Source organism: Melitaea cinxia, chromosome 3 (assembly GCF_905220565.1).
Source record: "Melitaea cinxia chromosome 3, ilMelCinx1.1, whole genome shotgun sequence".
NCBI lineage: Eukaryota > Metazoa > Arthropoda > Insecta > Lepidoptera > Nymphalidae > Melitaea > Melitaea cinxia.
The window spans coordinates 5,079,958-5,102,443 of record NC_059396.1 but is presented as its reverse complement, the minus strand read 5'-3'; the positions used below and the strand labels follow the sequence as shown (position 1 = coordinate 5,102,443).

The window sequence follows — 22,486 nt, the reverse complement described above, 5'->3', positions numbered from 1 at the left end:
TCAGTAGATTGCATTTAGAACTAATGTCATTTAATAAAAACTCTTATTTTTTACGTTAATAAGTAATTTTATTGACAAGAAGCTACGTAAGTTAAATCAAATAATATTCGTCTTCCAATGAAGCTATTAAATACTGTTATCTCGTTCCAATTTATCATTAAAGTCTACAAGGTCCAGTATTCTTCGATCACATTAAACTCCTCTAATGAATTTCATTATTCATTTGTAACCTTTTTATTGAATGCTCTGAATTTCGAACGGGTGACAGATTTTAAATTCTTCCCTTACACTTGTAGCTCTGTTGTTTTTCTTGCCTTTGTTTCAATAATGCATGACATGTAATTATTTTCGATAAAAGTTGTGAACGAAAAAGCGATGTCGATTTACGATACGATTTCTGCAAGTGAAATTTCGTTTTCGTATAATTTCGAACGAATGATAAACAACGTGCTTAACATAATGTTTAGGTGTTACACTTCATGTAGACCCTCGTATTTGGGAGTGTTGTTGTTGTAGACATCGTTTGACGACGGTGGATGGTCGGGAACAAAAACGAGTAACGCTCTTCTAGTGGACAGGTGAGTGGAGAGCACGTCACGAACGCAGCGCCACCTCGGTTCCTCGAATCGCGGATTAAATTGGCAAATCACCATGCTGGCCATGTACGGCAACTCGGCGCCGGACAGCAAAAAAATCTTACATCGCTCCTAAGTAAATACAAATTTTAATTATCATATTGAACGTTTTATTTTCATGTTCGATTCTTTATTTAAAAATGAACGGTTGAATGTGGACATTTATTTAATGGGATGCGCATATTGATTGGTTTTTCCGATAGCCTCCGCGGTGGTCGTCTTTTTCCGTGTTGTGTAACATGGTTTTTAAGGCGTGCTGCTGCGCCGACGTCGCGCCCACGCTTGCGAACATCTCGGTAATTTACGATTCCCTACTTTGTTATTCTAAAATAGTTTTTCGTGGTGATTCTCGCTTTCAGCTTGATAGGCTATAAATCTGGTGCCAAAAATGAATGAACTATTTACTTACTTATCTCGGAAAAGAAAATCACTTTATGTGGTAATTATGTTCTTATCAAATTGATAAAACAGTTTATTAAGACCTCCCTGGTTGCATGTTTAAGTGTTTTTTGCAATGACTGTTCTACAGTAAAATCATTATGTAGGAGCTTTAAGATGTTGGTTTTGTTTTAGTAATAAAATGAACGATAAATAAATGTGAAGAATAAGTGTCATTGTTATAAAATTTGATCACAAATAGAAGTTAATAAAACTTAGTTAAAGGTAGGTAAATTTCAAAACAGTAATCGGAAAGAGGTAGTATTTCGGATTCGGATCGGATCGGATTGACGAGCATTATCATCGTTTCATCAGGTTAATAAAATATTTCCAATATCTCTGCCTAATATACCAATAAGCATTATTTGCTCAGGCTCTCGGCAGGGTTCTGTGAGTTAGGTTACAGTTTAAATGTAAAAGTAAATTTCAATTTAGCCTGTCTGAAGTACTAACTTCCTCAACCTTAATGTCGCCTTTAACCTTCAAAATAGTAAAACAAAGGTTAGTTTAGTTACTCAGAAGAAAGTCATTTATAGAACTTTTGTGTTCGAGATTTTAAAATACCGCTTCACTTCAGCCTATCGCAGTCCACTGTTGGACATAGTTCTTCACAAGTTCGCGCCAAAAAATGGCGTGAACTCATGTGTGTTGCACATAGTCACCACGCTGGGCAGGCGGGTTGGTGACCGCAGGGCTAGCTTTGACGCACCGAAGACACTGCTGCGCGCCTTCGGACTGTGTGCCAAAGCCAGCAGTTGGATAGTTATTCCGTCATCGGTCGGCTTTATAAATTCCAAGGTGGTAGTGGAACTGTTAGGTAGGTGGTAGTGTCCCTTAGTCGCCTTATACGAAACCCACGGATCAAAATAGCGCTTATTAATAGTAAATTAGGTTAACCTGGCTATCTTAGAAAGTCATTTCAGGATCCCGAATATATGAATTTTGGATATTTTGCAAAGCATAGAAAACTTGCCGCAAGTAATAATTAGTATAATTTAGTCGACTCACACAAAATCACGATTATTGATTACGATATGCTAAAATATTGATTACGTTAAATACCAGTCACTAAAAACTACAGGATTAATACTAAGTATCAGTTTATATGTAATCTAAAATATGATATAAAAATTCGTATACTTCTTGATATAAAAAATCGTTTAGATATTACAGAAAATTGTTATATATTTTATTAGTCGCAATTATAACAGTTTTTTCAAACGATTTAGATTTTATACATCAATATTTTTATGACGAAACGTCCATTAATTAGAATTTAAGCTTAGAAAAGGTTCGGACCAATTAAGGCTTGTGAGTTACCTGGGTGTTGCGAATCGTTAATCACCGAAACGATATTTAACCACGGTTGCAAGTCCTTGTGTTACATATTTATATTAGATACTAGTTTTTTCGTAGAATAAACTCTCAATGAAGAATTGGTTTTACGTTTTTAGAAATGGGATAAAATTAATATAATTGAAAATTATAGTTTAGTTGCGCTTCTCAATGATAAATGTCGGCTTTCGATTAAATTAAAAATCATCAAAATCGATACATCCAGTAAAAAGTTATGCGTATTTTCGAGGGTTTCCCTCGATTTCTCTAAGATTCCATCACCAGATCCTAGTTTCCTTATCATGGTACCACATTTAGGATTTTTTCCTTTCCAACAAAAAAAGAATTATCAAAATCGGTTCATAAACGACGAAGTTATCCCTGAACATACATATATACGGTCGAATGAGTAACCTCCTCCTTTTTCGAAATCGGTTAAAAAGTACTCCATGTCACGTCCAAATCGGTGTACTTTTAACAAATTCATAATTTTATGGACCTTTTGTGTTGTTTCTCACAGTTCAGAGGAATCTGGATGAGCATGACTCGGGTCTACATCGAATGAGATGTTATCATGGCCATTAGAAGGTCGGACCCGTCAGCGTTCAGACATTTCGACACGTCTCCATCTTATTTAAGCTCTTAAACTGTTATTTTAGGGCGCCACTCTTTCTTAGTATCTATGTAATTGTTTTTATGTTTAAATTTAATTTTCTCATACCTACTAATTACTTTATAAATATCTTGTCAGGATCCGAATATTTTTTTATTACGTTTATACAATGAAGATGTCAATTTTGTGGCAGGATTCCCACGGCAGGCTGTCAGATAAGACATTTTATAACGATGCATCTCGTTTTTGCGGCATCATAATCATATTTTGTCGTCGTCGCTTCGTCACCTGTTGACACGTAGTTGATATAAGATGCCAATAAATGTCACTTTTTTATGACACATCCAGCTTGCGTATTCAGGTCACGTGCGCTCGCGCTGCCTTCAGATTTAAATCAAGGCATGCGCGCCAACTCGCCACCCTGACTCGTACTGAGCGCCATTCTCTCATGTCATATCACCGACATTAGACTTGTGCTCTAATCTCGCTTCCCATCTACGACTATTAACGCTTAAGGTGAAAAGATTTCCAACAATAATCTCATTAGCTCGACAAAGGTCATAAAATTGTCTACATTGTGTCAGCAACACGTACAACAAGAGCGCTAACAACGTGTGGAGGATCTTGTGGAAGCGAAACGAATCCTGCGATCTATCCAGAATGCCATACGTCCACTTCTTTCATCGACGCATCACACGATTGGCTGAAAAAATCCAAAGGTCCGGATTCATTATTATCTTTCTTCGTCGATCATTGATCGCCATTATCCTATTTAAAAGCCTCTCTTGATTTGTTCTTCGATTTTTTTTTTAGTTTCGTTCATCCGAAGACGTTTCAATCGAGATTTTAACAATAGGCATGTTAAGAAAGATGTTTAAGTGTTTAGCTACGCTATTTTTTCATTATTTTTCAATTTAAACGGAATCGTTTCGTTGAAGGGCCGGAAGATGTTGTTACGGTGTGTTACTAATATTAATGTGTTGGATCTGTCAAACAATAAAACTGGTAAAATGTTTGAAAGTAATCCTTGTCTAATTAATGTTTTAATATTTGTATAGGAATTTACGTTACATGAGAAGACTTAAGTTGATAATTTCACCTTGTTGTACAAAAGGTCAAAACAAAACGTGTACGATTCTATATCTGCGTGTATCGAGAGAATCGAGTTAGTTTGTATTCAGACAATTCCAGTTAAAATATTAATTGGTAAAGTCGGCGAGCGGGGCTCGGCTGGACCCACACGTAGCGTGAAATCGCGGGCGCGGGAGCGGCCACACCTGGCCACCAAGGCCTGTCTTATTATTTGTTATCTCCCATCCTCCATGCTCGTAAATTTCCACGTCAACGTGTGCGATGATTGTGGAAAAAATAAGATCGACAAAGCCTTTTCACACTAAGAGATATAGACATAAAGACTTACGGCGATCAGTAAATACCGCAGGAACATAATACGGTCGGACCCTCCGTTCATTGGGTCTTAATATGCGTGTATAATTTTTCGTCGTAATAAATTCGGATTGTAATAACCGATCGCGATTGGTTTGAATATTTGTTTCCGTTTATTTTAATAAAATTTTCGTTTAGAATTACACTTGGGACTGATTTTAATATAACGTTGATTGGTGCCACCTACATGTAGATTACGAAGTCAGTGCGACCCATTTCGAACGAACATAATTTAATAAGTATACACCGTCCTCTCGAAGTTTTTATTGTTTAACGATCAGATTATGAAAAGTAATGTTGACTCCCAGAAACATTTACATTTAGCTCATTTCAGTGCATGTACAATATTCGTATTCACTTGTACTGTTTTAATGTATAATTTATGTCGAGAAATAAGAATATACATACACTCAAAATTAAATTAATATTATTTTGCTAATTGCATATAAAGTAAAAAAAAAAAAATCGGTTTATAATTAAGGATTTTTAAATATACCTTACCTCTTTTCATAATACTACTAGCATGTGGATTGGCACTTTTCGATAAAAGACTCGAGCAGTTCCACCTGTGCCAACGAAACTGGTGCTGGCATTCCTTGACTGCCAATTGGAGACCTTCAAATGCTATGGCTGATGTGTCAGCAGAATTGTGGCAGATGGCTCTCTGCTCTCTGGTTAAGCCACCAACGAGACGACAGGTCAGACTTGAGCTCAATTTGAGCTGATGAGGAAGAACGCTGTCTCTTGAGCTGAGGAAAAAGATATGTTATTATACTTAACATTTATAAAACAAAATGTATTTTTCAGAAATAAAAATAAAACACCTAATTCCTTAATTGTGTACAACAAAGAGTATTTATTATTATTATTATTCAACTTAACAATAAGCTTAATAATATCAAAATAAAAATATTAAGAAGTATAGTTTTACATCGTGCTTAGGTAATAAGTTATATTATTGATTATCTTACGTAATGTCTTGTTAATTTAATTAATATTTACATTTACAGAGATGACCGTTAATTGGAAGCTTATAAATGTCGTTATAATTAATTTATTTCGGACAGATGCTATCACACGAGCCTAAAATACTTTAATAATGAAACAATTTGTATTCGCTCCCGAGTTCGAACAAATATTTTTAAAGCATTTCACGTCGGAATTATTTAGGGGATTTTAATTAATATTTTCGTATGGTAAAGCTCGTTTGAAATTCGGAGAGATTTCTCTGTGAATATTTTTGAAATAGTTCATCTCGATTAAAATCAATTTCGTTGTTGATTAGTGTTGAAATTTTTAGTTTGCCCATGTTGAATAAACAACATGCAAAGTGGTTCTTATCTTCTGTAAGATTTATGTAAAAGTTAATTCATTTATTTGTATTCTATTGATTAATATGCTTCATAAAGCAATATCATAAAGCGTTAAACCATTGTTAACAATAAATAACCAATTAACTAGTGATAAAAGTAACTGAAGAAACAGTTTTACATAAGAACTAACTGACCCCGCAAACGTTGTTTTGCCATTATATGTTATGATGCCTTTATCCCCCCCACCCCCTATAATTTAGAGGTATGAAAAATAGATGTTTTCATAAAGATTTCATAAAAATTTGTCCAGCCGTTTCAGAGCAGTATGGTAAATAGTTTGTGACACGAGAATTTTGATGTCAAAAAAATAAGTTAACGAAAATAATAATAAGTTAACGAAAGCTTCGACCCCGACGGTCTTAACTACGGTATGAATTCGGAAACACTCAATACACAAGCACTACAATATGTACGGCCTTAGAAAATTTTCATGCTCGGAGATCGAACCCACTGCCGCTAGCATATCAGCCAGTTACGAAGACTGCGCCAACACGTCATATATGAAAATTAACTATTAAGTTTTCAAGATTAGTGATAACCTACACACTTGGGGTCTATATAACATATTATATATTGTTAAATCGTGACTTTACCTGTCACGTCCTCGCTCTGATGGTAGTAAAGCGTTGATCAGATGGGATCGTACTACGTGATCCGACACTTAGTTTTTTCTCTTCTAGAGTAGTAAAGTGTAACAAAACTTAACAATGTTTTAAAACAATAGATGTAATGTGCAGTATATATGTCACAGATTTGATTTGGTTTGATTTACTTACATAAAAATTACAGTTACAGTTTTCTGCCACAAAAGTCAGATATAAATGCCTTTAGGTTTTTTATTTTTAACCGACTTCCAAAAAAGGAGGAGGTTCTCAATTCGACTCAATTTTTTTTTTTTGTATGTTACATCAGAACTTTTGACCGGGTAGACCGATTTCGACAAATTTTGTTTTAATCGAAAGGTGGTGTGCGCCAATTGGTCCCATTTAAATTTATTTGAGATCTAACAACTAGTTTTCGAGTTATATCTAATAATGCGTTTTTACTTGACGCTTTTTTCGCCGACCTACGTTGTATTATACCACATAACTTTCTACTGGATGTACCGATTTTGATAATTCTTTTTATGTTGGAAAGGGGATATCCCTAGTTTGGTACCATACTAAGGAAACCAGGATCTGATGATGGGATCCCAGAGAAATCGAGGGAAACTCTCGAAAATCCGGAATAACTTTTTACTGGGTGTACCGATTTTGATAATTTTTAATTTAATCGAAAGCTGAAGTTTGTCATGTAGTCACATATAAATTTTATTGAGATCTGATAACTACTTTTTGAGTAATTTTTGATAACGCGTAGTTACTTGACTATTTTTTCGTCAATCTACGTTGTATTACTCGTCGATGTAATTGAAGTCGGTTTTTTTTTCGTTTGCGAGCAAACACAATTATGTTCATCTATACAAATAAATAAAATTGGAGTTTCTGTTTGTAATATTAAAATAACCGCTTTTAACTAAATTCATATGTATGTTATACACGCTACATATACCGAAATAGCATTTTTTAAAATTTTTGTCTGTCTGTCTGTCTGTTTGTTCCGGCTAATCTCGGAAAAGGCTGGACCGATTTTAACGGGACTTTCACTGGCAGATAGCTGAGGTAATACGAAGTAACTTAGGCTACTTTTATTTCAGTTTTTTTTGATAATGGGAATTAAACAATAATTATTTTTGTTTAATTCCAAGCAGACGAAGTCACGAGCACAGCTAGTAGTTATATAACGAGACGAGCTTTCAATAAAGCATTGTACCCACTAAAAGTGTATTTATGTTCTATAAAAAAACAACCTAATCTCCATAGTTTTAAGCGCACTAACGAAAAGATTTCATTGAATAACCTATTTATTTCAAAAAACAACACTAAAAATTAACAGCAGACCAGAAACTGTAAGCATGGATGCATTCAGCCCTTAACATCCCACTGTTGGGCCTAAATATAGGCCTCATTCTCCATATAGGAGAAGTATTGGAGCTTTATCACCACCGTGTACCGGGGAGACCCACAAGAATACTCAATCAAATCGGAAAGAATTATCTATCACGGGTGGGAATCGAACCGGCAAATCGTCGGTGTTTTAAGCGAACACTCACACCACTATACCAGAGTGGTTGCAACTGTAAGAGTCAATCAATAATAATAATGATCAAATTGCGAGAAATTCGTCCACTCATCTAGTGTATTCATAAGAAAAAAAACTCTACGGGTATGGTATATAATTGACCAACCATAATTGTGTAAAATTTATATAATATATTTAACATTTTACAAATTATTATTTATTAATCTCAACCTTAATTCAAATTACCTAAATATATAAACCCTAAAAAACCTACGGTCTCTACATTGCACAACTTTTTTTTTAATTGCAAAAATGGATGGACTGTTATTTGTCCCAATATACTCGTAATAGTTGGAGCTTCATTTGCTACGCTGCTCTACTGCAAGTTTACGGATAGACAGACGAAGATTATGTTGTATATCTTTATTAAAAATAATTCATCATTACAGCCTATACAGTCCACTGCTGGACATAGGCCTGTGCCACAAGTTTACGCCAAAAATAACGTGAACTCATGTGTTCTGCCCACAGCCACCACGCTGGGCAGGCGGGTTGGTGACCGCAGTACTGGCTTTGTCGCACCGAAGACGCCGCTGCCCGTCTTCGGCCTGTGTATTTCAAAGCCAGCAGTTGGATGGTTCTCCCGCCACCGGTCGGCTTTTTAAGTTCCAAGGTGGTAGCGGAACTGTGTTATCCCTTTGTCGCCTCTTATGACACCCACGGGAAGAGAGGGGGTGGATATATTCTTTAGTACCGTAGCCACACAGTACAATAAACATACAAACAGTAAAAATAATTATTAGCACTCAATAGAAGATGGAAAGTATTTTTTTAAACATTAGTCTGTCACGAACAATGTTTGTTTGTAATCGAAAATGCACTAACTACTATTTACATCGTAGGTATTCGAAAAAATAGTCCATTAAATAAGCGTTATTGGAACTCGGTACACCCAGTAAAAAGTTATGAGGTAACTTACATAGGTACATAAAACACAGTCGAATTGACAACCTCATTTTCCCCCCTTTTTATGAAGTCTGTTAAAAATACTCAATAAATACAAGGACAACATTGTAACTAAAAAAAAAGGCTTCATGTCACAACAATCTCTCCTCGCTTATAATGTTTATAAATTGACACAACAAACATAAGGTAAAAGAAAGCTTGATTGTCATGTAGAGATTGTTGAACATTTGTTTCTCTTCATATTCCGCTTAAAAAGGCTTTATATGTTATATTTTGTATTGTTTTAGGTGTGTACGTCTATTTAACTTCCAAGAACATGGTTCATCTGTTATCAGTTAATTGTACTTTAGAATGGTCAAGATGGAACAATTAGTTTCTATGTGGTTCTGCTGTTTTACTTCATAGATATAGTGTATGTAGGTTAAGTTAAAATTGTTTGTATGGAAATTGAAAGAAAATGGTAGACAATAAAGTATTTTATGAGAAATAATATTGGTAATAGCATCTTTAAGCTTAGATATTCACTCTATACATAAATAACAATAGGTAAGCATAATTCATATGTCTATTAAAAGAACATTAACTGGTTTTCCGCCTATGCCAAAATTGTAATTCTTTTATAGTCTTTAGTATTTTCTATTTTGTCTTAGGTATCTATGTCTGTTCTGACCATTTGCAAGATTTTTTTGACTTTAAACAATACCTACTTCGAATCCAAAGACTGAAACAGAAACTACAGCACTATTACAACTATTTTTAAAATTCATCGTAAGTGGAATTATAAAACAGGGGGGGGGGGGGGCTTTAGGCTTTATTCTGCACGCATAAAAACCGACAGCAAACATCCGGACCGTAAGATCCATCAGTTAAACGCTTTGGGTAGATAACGTTCGACTAAACTGAAATCCTGATCGATTTCGATCAATCAACACTGCTTTGGTACTAGGTATCATGTGTATTATTATTATATGTAGGTATAACTTCGTATAGAGTATTTTGCTGTGAGCTTTAGTTTCGATCCAATTTGTGTAGTAATTGCTTCGGGTCGTTCTTGTTTTTTAGAGAAATACTGCTGATTCGAATTAACTAATTTTCATAAGCGTATAGTATGTCGACGATATTTTCATGGATAATACATATTTTAACAACTTAGTCTAACGAAATAGTTTTCAGATTTTTTTTAGACAATGTAAAAAATTAAACAAACGCTTTCGATTTAAATATCATTGACATACGGAACACTAAAGTGTTAGTAACAAAAGTCAAATAGCGTTTTCCGTCTTTACATAACAGTGTAACTTATCTTGCCTCCTTCCCACGCTCAGAGAATGCCGGTTTCATTAAAGGGTTGGGAAGACGAATAACCGACGTTTAATGATCTTAATGATACGCACCCGCCGTCATTATTATCACTGTCGTATCATTTTTGCATTGCGATGGTTTTATTTTTATTAAAATTTAACACCTCGACTTTCAAGTATTCTGTGTACCAGTGTGAGTTCGCGTTAATGACCTTAAGTGTTGAAATGTAACGGTATTTAAAGTTTATATTGATTACATTATCGGTAAGTGTGGACGTCAGGAATGGATGTTGAAGGGTTCTTTCTTCAGTTTCACTCTATCTCAAAATAAATATTTATCGGTTTGACACAAGCGATATTTAATTTTCTTCTTATTGATTATTTTCAATATACCTACTTCCACTATCTCGTTTGAATTTTATCACTTACAGGAAAATCCAAACGCTAACTATGAATACAAAAGCAATATATAAGGAATCATGATTACAATATTTTTAATATGATGATTTTATACTCGGTTCTAAGCGACACGGTGAGTCGGAGATGCGGGTTCGATCCCCGCTGGAACGGTCGATTTTTGATATGATATTAAAAATGTTTAGAATTCCCTAATGTGTGGGCACACAAAAATAAATAATACGAATGACAACATATTCATTGAAATTTAGCACTTAAAATATTATTTATAACATTTTTTTTACGTTTCAAATACTTAATATACTAATTAGATATTTTTTACTTTTCAAATCTCTATACAAATAAATGAGAAACCGATCGGAATAATAATTATACCATAAGATGCAGCATATTTTGGAGAAGGTTTTAGTATATAATATGTTGGTGATCACTTATCGTGTACAAGACATGGACGGACAGAGGACGTTAGTACATAATATATTACGAGTGATTGAAAATATTAGTTATTCAACACGCTTCATGTTTTATATCAACGAGTTATAAGTATAAATTAAGTACGTGTTGTCGGTAGCTGCTCCTTGAGCTTTATTTCTGTAATTGGCGCGAAGTGTTGTTTTCGTGATTGCAGCGATACTTGTACGTCGTCGTGAGTTAGTTTTTCCACGCAACTTTGTCGCGCTGGGGGGAATTAACCGATGCAACTAACAGCTTTTTCCAACAAGTCGTTAAACTCAGTGATCCAATTAAAACTCCGAGCTGAGCTTAATATAATTGCTTCGAAAATTCCTACCGACGAGATAAAAACAATAATTTCGTGCTTTAAGACCACGCCAGTAAAAAAATAATAAATCTGATGTCGGAGCCGGGCTGATGAAATGCTACGATACTCATTCAGAAAGGTTATTTCAATACAAATTACAGCTACTTGCGTTGCTTCTCTCTGCGTGCCGACAATTCTGCAAATACTTTTCTCTTCTCTAACCCGAGGATGCATAAAGACTTCGCCGAAATACTGAACAAGGAAACAGAACCTTAGAGCGTAGATATTAAGACGAATAGTCGTATAACGTTTCAGAAAGTTACGCTCTTACGATTATCGAGTTCCACGGTCTGATTGAAATTCCGTGTACCAACAATGTGTACTCTTGCTTTATACCTATTTGCTCGGTTTATTATCTACTCTATGGCACATACAATTTGTATATCCCTTAAAGTGTTACCAATATATGCAATTAGTTGTTGATAAAAGAGTTTCTGTATCAATGACTTAATAAATTAGAGGAGATAAAGGTTTTTGTAGCGAGCATCCTATAAGATAAAACACCTATCGGTTTAAGGTTCGCGATTAATCCTTGCATTTTTATTTGTAATATATATTTAGATATAGTATTAAATGATTAATTTAAGTTCATATAGTATAACAAATGTTTTTTTTTAATATACGTTGATATAAAATACGCATCAGCCTCTAACATTTTACTCTTTCGCTTAGGCCTCTTTCTCTATGTAAGAAAAGGATTGGGGCTTAGTCCACCACGTTGCTTCACTGCGGGTTGGCGGATATGTTGCCTACTATGAGTAACGATCGCTATCAGGTATTTAAGATAGCAACTGGACCGACGGCTTCGAGGCATGGTGGAGAGACCCATAAGGACAGAAATAGGTATTTGTACAAATACAAATATCCATCCCGAGCGGGAATGGAACCTGCAAACCGTCAGTGTTTTAAGCGACTACTCGCAACACTACACCAGAGTGGTTGTTGATATGAAATAATCTAATATATAAAATTCTCGTGTCGCGGTGTTTGTAGTTAAACTCCTCCGAAACGGCTTGAGATTCTCATGAAATTTTGTGTGCATATCGGGTAGGTCTAAGAATCGAACGACATCTATTTTTCATCCCCCTAAATGTAGTCCCTAAGGGTAGTCCACCGCAAAAAAAAAATTTCTTAATTTCTAGACAAATTATTTATTTTTTATTTTATTATGATTTGGCGTTGAAAAATATATACAGCGCTAAATTTTCACCCTTCTACCACAAACCTCTATTTTTAAATAGCGTTTAGCGGCAAGGCAACGTTTGCCGAGTCAGCTAGTTTATGAATAAAAATAATGGTATGAAGTAGTGTAAATGGTTGTAAAACGATGTGACTCTTTATATCTAAATATGCATCGGATATGAATGTTTTTGAAAGAACTAAACGCAGAGAGAATCTCTTTACATTTAGATCCTGCTTTTCGTTAAAATGACCAAGCCATTTGTAATGACAATTATTCTAATAGAGTTTATTTTAAAATTTATAATAAATTAAAAAATAAAATAATTATATATAATATTATAATTAAATTTATAAAAAAAATATATTAATTTTACAATGAGCTGTGCCCGCGACTTCGTCCTCGTGGAATTTAACAAAAAAGTTATTGTTCAGTTCGCAGACTTATAAGGTAAATAAATTTCTAAAATAAGAGTAGCCTAAGTTACTAATTATTGCATCAGCTATCTGCTAGTGAAAGTTCCGTCAATATAGGTCCAGCCGTTTCAGATATTAGCCGTAACAAACAGAAAGACAGACAAAAACTGTAAAAATGTTATTTTATCGTGCATATGTACCGTGTATATATATGATATTACAAAAAGACACTCCAATTTTATTTATTTCTATAGATTATAATTATTTTTACTTGAATCAATTAGATTAATATAATATTTTATATGACACATATCGATTCAAGTTATTTAAAGATCTTCTCAATCTCTCGTCAGTCTTTTTAACTGACTTCAAGAAAGGTAGGTTACTCAATTTGACCGTATATGTCTTTTTATTTATGTATGTCCGTGGATAACTTCGTTGTTTATGAACTGATTTTGTTGATTCTTTTTTTTTGTGTGAAAGGAGATATCCCAAGGGTGGTACCAGATAAGGAATCTAGGATCTGATGGTGGGACCCTAAAGAAATCGAGGGGAACCTTCGAAAATCGTAGTGGTTACTAGTGCGTTTGTTAATTTTTTTCGTCTACTTACGTTAAATTACGTACTTGTCGATATAATTGAAGTCGGTTTTTTTCGTTTACCACCAAACAGAATTATAAATATGATTGTATGACAAAACCTATAATAAAATCCAATAGTAAATATTTCATATTATGTGCACTGTAACGAAAGATATAAATGTAGTAAAGTTTTAAGGACAGAATTTTTATTGTATCTTATATATATATATATATATATATATATTACTAGCTGCTGCCCACGACGTCGTCTGCGTGAACGATATACAGCACCAAAAATACCTACGATTATACCTTTTAAAATAACATTCATTTACCCGTTTCTTCTTTACATTTCATATCTACAGAAAGATCTCATAGATGGCGCTGCTTTAAAATTGTCTTGTCTACTTATATTCATTTAATTATGTTTATCGGCTTAGTTACTTATATTACGTGATTTTTATAGTGTGAAGCTAGCTTATATAGCATGACTAGCTGTGCCCGCGGCTTCGCCCGCGTTGAAATTAGTGTGTCACAAAGTTTTCCCGGCAAACTTCCAGTGAAGCTCTCATCAAAATCGGCTTAGCTGTTCCGTAAACCTGCCTCTTGCTATTGGTGAAACCGCATGAAAATCCGTTCAGTAGATTTTGAGCGAATCGATCACATACACTTTTGGGGACTTTGTTTTATAATACACTAACTGTTGCCCGCGACTACGTCCGCGTGGTTTAAAGATATGCATTACTTTTAAGATGTTTAACGCAAATTATTTTTTTATTTCAGTCACTTGAAATGCTTATCAAACTGAGTAACTTTTTAAAATGCACAATTTAGTATAATTTAATAGTTATTTTTATAAAACCTCTCTATACACCACATTTTTAGTTTTATTTTCAGGCTGTGTATGTTTCATACAAACTATCAACCCCAATTAAACCCCCTTAGCGGTGGAATATCGTAAAATCCGTTCTTAGCGGACGTCTGCTAACTATAAACTACCTCCCTGCCAAATTTTATCTTTGTCAAACCTAGATGGATTTTGAGTTCTCGTGATGAGTGAGTTAGTGACCTTTCTCTTTTATATATATAGATTACGATGCATTATTTAGACACCTTCTCATCATCTATAGAGCATATATTTTAAATTTCAAGTCTCTTACTTCAAAAACTTAAGACTTTCATACAAACTTCCGTCCCCCGTTTTATCCCCTTAGGGGTTGATTTTCATAAAATCAGTTCTTAGCGGATGTCTACGCCCTATAAGGACCTACCTGCCAAATTTCAACTTTGTAGCTGTTATAGTTTCGGAGGTTTCGTGATGAGTGAGTTAACCTACCATCCCCCGTTTTAACCCGAAAAGGGAGTTGCTTTCTAAATATGCATTATTTGGACACCTTCTCACCATCTAAAGAGCGAAAATTCTAAATTTCAAGTCTCTTACTTCATAAAACATAGGACTTTCATACAAAATTTTAACCCCCGTTGTACCCCTTTAGGGGTCAAATTTCGTAAAACTCGTTCTTAACAAATGTCTACGCCTTATAAGGAGCCTATCTGCCAACTTTCAAGTTTGTAGGTGTTATAGTTCCAGAAATTTCGTGATGAGTGAATCAATCTACCATCCCCCGTTTTAACCCCAAAAGGGAGTTGCTTTCTAAAGATACATTATTTAGACACTTTCTCACCATCTAAAGAGCGAATATTTTAAATTTCAAGTCTCTTACTTCAAAACATAGGACTTTCATACAAACTTTCAACCCCCGTTTTACCCCCTTAGCGGTCGAGTTTCGTAAAATCCATTCTTAGCGGATGTCTACGTTTTATAAGGAGTCTACCTGCCAAATTTCAAGTTTGTAGCTGTTATAGTTCCGGAGATTTCGTGATGAGTGAATCAATCTACCATCCCCCGTTTTAACCCCAAAAGGGAGTTGCTTTCTAAAGATACATTATTTGGACACCTTCTCACATCTAAAGAGCGAACATTCTAAATTTCAAGTCTCTTACTTCAAAAACAAAGGACTTTCATACAAACTTCCAACCCCCGTTTTACCCCTTTAGGGGTCGAATTTCGTAAAACTCGTTCTTAGCAAATGTCTACGCCCTATAAGGAGCCTATCTGCCAAATTTCAAATTTGTAAGTGTTATAGTTCCGGAGATTTCGTGATGAGGGAGTCAACCTATCATCCCCCGTTTTAACCCCGAAAGGGAGTTGCTGTCTAAAGATACATTATTTGGACACCTTCTCACTATCTAAAGAGCGTACACTTTAAATTTCAAGTCTCTTACTTCAAAAACATAGGACTTTCATACAAATTTTCAACCCCCGTTTTACCCCCTTAGGGGTCGATTTTCGTAAAATCCGTTCTTAGCGGATGCCTACGTCCTATAAGGAGCCTACTTGCCAAATTTCAAGTTTGTAGGTGTTATAGTTTCGGAGATTTCGTGATGAGTGAGTGACCTTTCGCTTTTATATATATTATAGATTATAGATTATTAACATAATACCAACAACATTCAAATATGCGTCGTTAGATTACACGTTGTTACAGAATGCGTTGAGGAAATAAAGGTTCACTGCTCGTTCCCGGTAGGTGATAGCATGATAATATGTAGCCTATATGTTGACCCGACTTCTTTATAATATTCGTGCCAAATTTGAAGTAAATCCATGCGGTACTTTTTGAGTTTATCCCGGACATACATACAGACAAACAGACAAAAATTCTATTAACTATATTTTTGGCTTCGGTATCGATTGTAAATCACATCTCAAGTGTTCTTTTAAAAAAATATTCAATGTAGAGTTTTGACTTTTCTACCATTTTAATATATGTATAGATTATATTATACCTAATATACTATATCTAGTCATTTTTCGAGAAACGTATATAATATATATGTAATTATGTTTAATATATACGTTTTATACGTTTGTTAATTTTTTTCGTTTATCTATGTTGTATTACTTGATGAAAATTTAAAAAACCACGCATATACAAATTTCGCACTAAAACCCACAAAAACTATGTTTCGTATTTGATCCCCTCGGGAAGGATAAAAGTTTAAGAGTAAAAGTTTAAATGTCGCAGCTTCCGTTTTTTTTTTCGAAAACTTCAAAAACCATCGAAACATGTTAAATTATTAAGTATAAATGCTAATAAAGTTTCTTCCTTCTTTACATATAACGTATTATAAGCTATTTCACCCCCTTAGGTAATGAATTCATGAAAATCTGTACGTTGAAAGAAATTCTTTGCATACTAAAATGACATATAAATATATCTGCAATAACTACAGTAATTTAGGTTCATTTATCCAGAACATATTATTTTTAAATTATATACAATTTTATAATATAAAAAAAATTAAAAATATTATAAATACATTTTTATAATATAAAAAAAGCAGCAATATACTTGGTGACGCATACACAAAGTACCCTTCTATACAATGTTTAATATTATAATTAAAAAGCTTGATAAACCGCGATAAAATCTAAAAAAGCTGTTTCATTATAATTAAGTATTTAATATTATCAAAACCTAGATAAGTAGTAGTAGTAGATAGTTTATTTAAAATCACTGGGATAAAAACTGAATTTTATTCAATGCTATAAAAAATTATTTAAGTCGTAGATCGCCTAGCTGGCAGTAAATCCATTGAGTGAATATCAATCACCCGGCAAACAGGCCGGCGATTATGCGACCACGTGCAGTGGCATATCGAGACGCATTTACATACTCAGTAAATCTCCGAGCTATTGGGTGGCCCGACAAATGAGTGTCACCTTTTAAATTTGCATTTATTACCATGTATTATCATTACACTATCATTATTCATTAGTCGGCTGTTGCCTACTTAGGCTTGTTTTGCATGATTAGTGTCGTGGTGTTTTAGTATCGTATTCATTGCGACGCCCCTATTTGTCTGAAGCTTATTGTCATTTACGTATACGATTAACTCGCGTACCCGGATATAAGCCTTAGTACGTTGATTTAAGAACGAATATTGTTTCAATTTGAGAATTTAATTATTTTTTTCTACATATGTTAATAGCGACTGGTTGTTTTATCATTCAAATGCAAAAACTACTGGAATTAAAATCATAAATTTGGAACAGACTTTGTTTTATAATTAGACTTATAAGTGGATAGAGGGCAATACGAGCAAAATTTGTTAAGTAAATTTTTTTTTATAGAAAACAATTTTTGAAATTTATAATATATATGTACGTATGAGAACCTATTATTTTTATTATGGTAATTTTACTTACTTCGCCATTTTTATGAATAATATCAGCATAAAATATATAGCTGATGTATGCGTGTTGCGCATCCTGTGTTTTTCATCGAAGGCTACTTTCAGGCTTTTCATGTTGGCAGCACTACATCTTCTATGTTTAGGTTCATCGTTTACGACGATCACTTAAAAACTCCCGTGAAAATATGCTTTCAAAACTGGATTCGTAACGTAGCACAAAATGTCAATCCGTCACTCGATTCCATTCGAATATTTCAAAACCGATTCGAATACATCGTTCAAAATTATCGCATAGTTGCTAAAAATTTTTACTCCTCCATTAGTTATCGATAGTCAATTAATACGACTATAACTCGTCCGATTGCGGTCGTTATGAGCGACGCTAATTAGGCGAATGGCTCGATACGAGCTGTCAACATCCCACCAGAGGTTTAGGTATTCGATCCGTTTCACCACTTTTTCGCATGAACGTATATAACGTTTGTTTACGTCGGTGGCTGGCCGTCGGCGCGGTTCCGTCGGCTTGTCTATAGAGCGTGTTTGTCGGACGCGTTCGAGCGCGTGGGACCCGAGGCGTGTTCTTCGCGCCGCCCAGACGTCGAGAAAAAAGTTAGAGGGGCGTGCGGACGCCTACCGACTCCACCTACTCTCATTATCCTTGTTTACGAAATTATTACTCGATATTTCGGCATAAAACTGTTACACTGATGGGTATTAGGCGGCCGTGTGTTCACAGAGAAGTCTCGTTTGACAGTGGCACGTTGGACTCAAACCCTGCCTATATAAAATGCCGCCCCACGCGCTTTATTCCCGACCATGGGATACGATATCCCGTTGTTATTGGTTTTTAGATTTTAGATTGTTTGGTACGAAATACATTCGATTGTATCAGTTGCATCGTTTGTGACGCGATCTTGATAAATGTTTAAAATGCATTTGTTGGCATATCATCAAATCAAAATGTTAAATAATAACAAGTTATTATTGTAAGTTCTCTAATTTATTATTAATTATTACATTTATAATATTTTTACACAATTATTAGTAAGGCTTGCAAATTAAGCTTGACCCTAAAGTACTCGTTGTTGGACCTACGGAAGTATTATAGATATATTATTAAAGAGTATTAATAAAAATGATCATTCTAAGCGACATGGTTGACAAATACCCTGTTCAGTTGAAGATAAATCGTTGAATGATTGAGAGGGTAGCGATGTCTATTGAAAGTGACCGGCGAAGGGCAGGACCCCTCATTAGGGTGACATAGTCGCGTGCGCATTGAGTAATATGCAAATTACATGTTGTCGTATTAACCAAAAACATTAAACTAAGTAGCGTCATAAGTACCAAAAATATTAGATTTTTTATTCTCAACTTATAGGACTTAGCTGCATCTATTTTTTTAATCAACCATTAAGTAGGTTACTGTTCGTTCATTAAAACAATTAACTGGCAGTGATAAAACTAATAAGAAATAAAAAATACGCCGTAGCAATATAATATTTTATTTAATACAAATAATATTGAACTCATTAAATTATTATATTTATTTTAAAGTTCCTATTTAACTAAAATACTTTAAATTACAAAGGAACTTACCTACTATGTTATTTTAATAAAAAAACTATTGCTACAATGATACAATTTAATTACTATTAAAACATTTATGATAATAATTATGTTAATGACATAAACAATTCATATTATGAAATATATTTTTTAATATGCGCCTTTGGCGCACAGAGATAAAAACGTCAAAGTTGGTAGTATGCTAGGTACAGAACATTCCAAAAAATATTAAATTGCACGCTGTACTAACATAAAAAGGAATATAAATTGTTATACTTGACTTGAATAACTAATATTCTAATACTTCATTTGCAACTCCATTTGCATTGATATGATACAATCACAACTGCTTTGTACGGTTCGTAGAGTGTTTTTTAATAACCTACACCATTTTTTTTACCATTCTAACAGTAAAAGTAGCATTAAAAAAGGGTCTTCCTTTGAAGATTGTCTATAAAAAAAGAAAAAATGGCATAATAGATTTCGATGACAATTTTACAGTTACACGTTAATTTTTTACTTTAAAGTACCTAATTGGGGTCAACTTACACTTTCCGAAAAAATAAAAAATAAATACAAAAGTAATAGCGAGGACAAAGGCACGAATACACACTAGTTTTATAATTGCGTTTTGTCGCAAACAAAAAAAAAAACAACTTCAATTTACATTGATAAGTAATATTATATAACGTAAGTTAGTTGATAAAATAATCAATTAAATACGCATTATTAGAAATAACTCAAAATGTACCAGAACTCTGTCAAATTTAAATGTTACCACATGAACAAGCACCAACTTTTGATAAAAAAGCATGAAAATCGATACACCCAGTTAAAAGTTATGGGCTAATACACATAACACAAATAGACACGGTCGAATTTGAGAATCTTCTCATTTTTTGAAGTCAGTTAAAATATAATGATTACGTAACGTTTTATTAAGACAAATTTATTACATGTATAGATTATATTATATTATGAAACAGCGGAAGAATACTTAAGTTATGATTTGCTTTGTTACATACGTCTGTTTATGCGCGGTCAGGGAGGTATGGTAATGCCCGTTCTTTGATCTGCCACGCGCCTCTCAACTCGAGGGCTCTTCCGTTCTGAAATTGGTTTTATTTGCTGTATTCGATTGATTCGAATTTTTAAATTTTAAATTTGGTTTTTTTATTTATCAATTATAACGATTAAAACTTTTTTTTAATAATTATGTGTACTATAAAGTTCATCAGTAAAAAACATTAAATCTTGGAGCCCAATGCAGTGGGTATTACGTACAAATGTAATGATTTTATGAAATATATATTTCAAATGTTATAACTTAGTGCCAGTGGCAATTAAAAGAATAAAGTAGGGATTACCCGTACTGTCTTTTCTGAAGACTTAGTTGAAGCCAGTAAAAGTAAAAAAGGAGTTAATAATAGTCCAGGAATAATAATAGTCCAGGAAAAATCTTTTATTAAATTATATAATATAAACAAAAAAGTAAACTCAATTAACTAAAACAATTTAGCATTTAAATATGTCTATATGTGCTTATTCGAATTAATTAATAAATTTCCGACGAAATATGTCAATTCACTGAAAGGCGCAATCGCTGGAGATAGTCAGCCTTGCCAGTTACTTAGCACGTCCATTATACTTGACTAAATTTCTATAGAGCAAGTTGGGGCTATAAACCATTGGTGGTCATTGAACAACATTTATTACGCTGTAAAATCTCTCGGTTATCATAAATGATAATATTAATAGCGTCAGCAGTTAAGGTGTGTACTGTATTTTTAGAATACACTCCTTAAAAAACGTTATAAGGTCGGTTATATCAAAAAAATTACCAGCATTTACGTTACCGATACGAATAGCAAACGTCTGTTTGTGTTTTTTAAAATTTGATTCATTAAATGAAAATTTTTGTTCCATTATAGAATTTTTATCCATTTTTTACATATTATATACAATTTTAATAAAACACTTTAATTTTTAAATATACTGTAAACGTTGATAAGAATTAGATTTTAGCGGCCTGTCATTTTTTTACTGCAGTAGAGTTTCTGTAAAAAAAAAACTAAATGTTAGATAATGTAGAAAGTTGGGACAAGCACCGCATTGAGATTTAGTGTAAAACATTTTTATTATAGTTTTATTGTTGACAAAAAAGGTCCATGACCGTAAAACAATAAAAAAGTTTAAAAAGTTGGGTAGGTAGGTACTGCAGCAAAAAAGGATAAATTATTATCTGCCAAATTCAAAGTAGCTACTCCAATACTAACTTATCTATCGGTACTGTGTACAAAAATGTATAAACTCTCAAGTCTTCTGGAATCGGTGTAACATTGGCGAAACGAAACATGCTGTCTCAGCACTAATGAAATTCTTTATCACAAAGAAAAAACAGAACTTTAATCAATCAATATATATATTTAAAAACGAAATGAAAATAAGTTAAACGGTTTAAATTTTGCAACAGTCTTCATTCTTTTACGGCTGTTACCGAAAAAAGAAATTCTTGGTCACTTTACTAATTTATTTTTTCAATCAAGATGAAAAAATCCATGCACATAATCTCGTTTTTGTTATTATCGACACATCACAACAACATTTACTTACACGGACATAGAACAAGTCGTCCGTGACCATAGTGTCTGTAAAGCCATTGAATTTTGGGAGCATAATAAGTCTTCGTATAAGTAAAAGTGTTGTATTTAAAATTTGACCAACTCCCAGGAGAATTATACTTATGTTTTTCTGAAAGGAACCACTTTCACCACCCGCTGTCGGTTCCGAACCTAATAATATTGAGAAAAAAAAATAGGTAAATACGAATAGGAAACATAATTATTTTTAACCGACTTCAAAAAAGGAGGAGGCTACTCAATTCGACAGTATATATATTTTATGTATGTTCGGGGATAACTTCTTTTATGAACCGATTTTGATAATTCTTTCTTTGTAAAAAAGAAGATATCACATGGGTGGTACCATGATAAGGAAACCAGGCTCTGACGATGG

The 22,486-nt window shown here is 33.7% G+C and overlaps 1 protein-coding gene across 1 annotated transcript in view; it reads right to left on the bottom strand.

Moving 5' to 3' along the window:
* Nucleotides 1-18,016, bottom strand: part of LOC123669098 (protein Wnt-10a) — a 38,859-nt gene extending 20,843 nt beyond the window's left edge. The window contains exons 1-2 of the mRNA XM_045602735.1: nucleotides 17,916-18,016; nucleotides 4,969-5,216 (exon numbers count right to left, since the gene is read on the bottom strand). Of these exons, the coding sequence (XP_045458691.1) occupies nucleotides 4,969-5,216; nucleotides 17,916-18,016 (349 nt within the window). The remainder of the gene's footprint in view (nucleotides 1-4,968; nucleotides 5,217-17,915) is intronic.
* Between the last annotated feature and the right edge of the window lie 4,470 nt (nucleotides 18,017-22,486).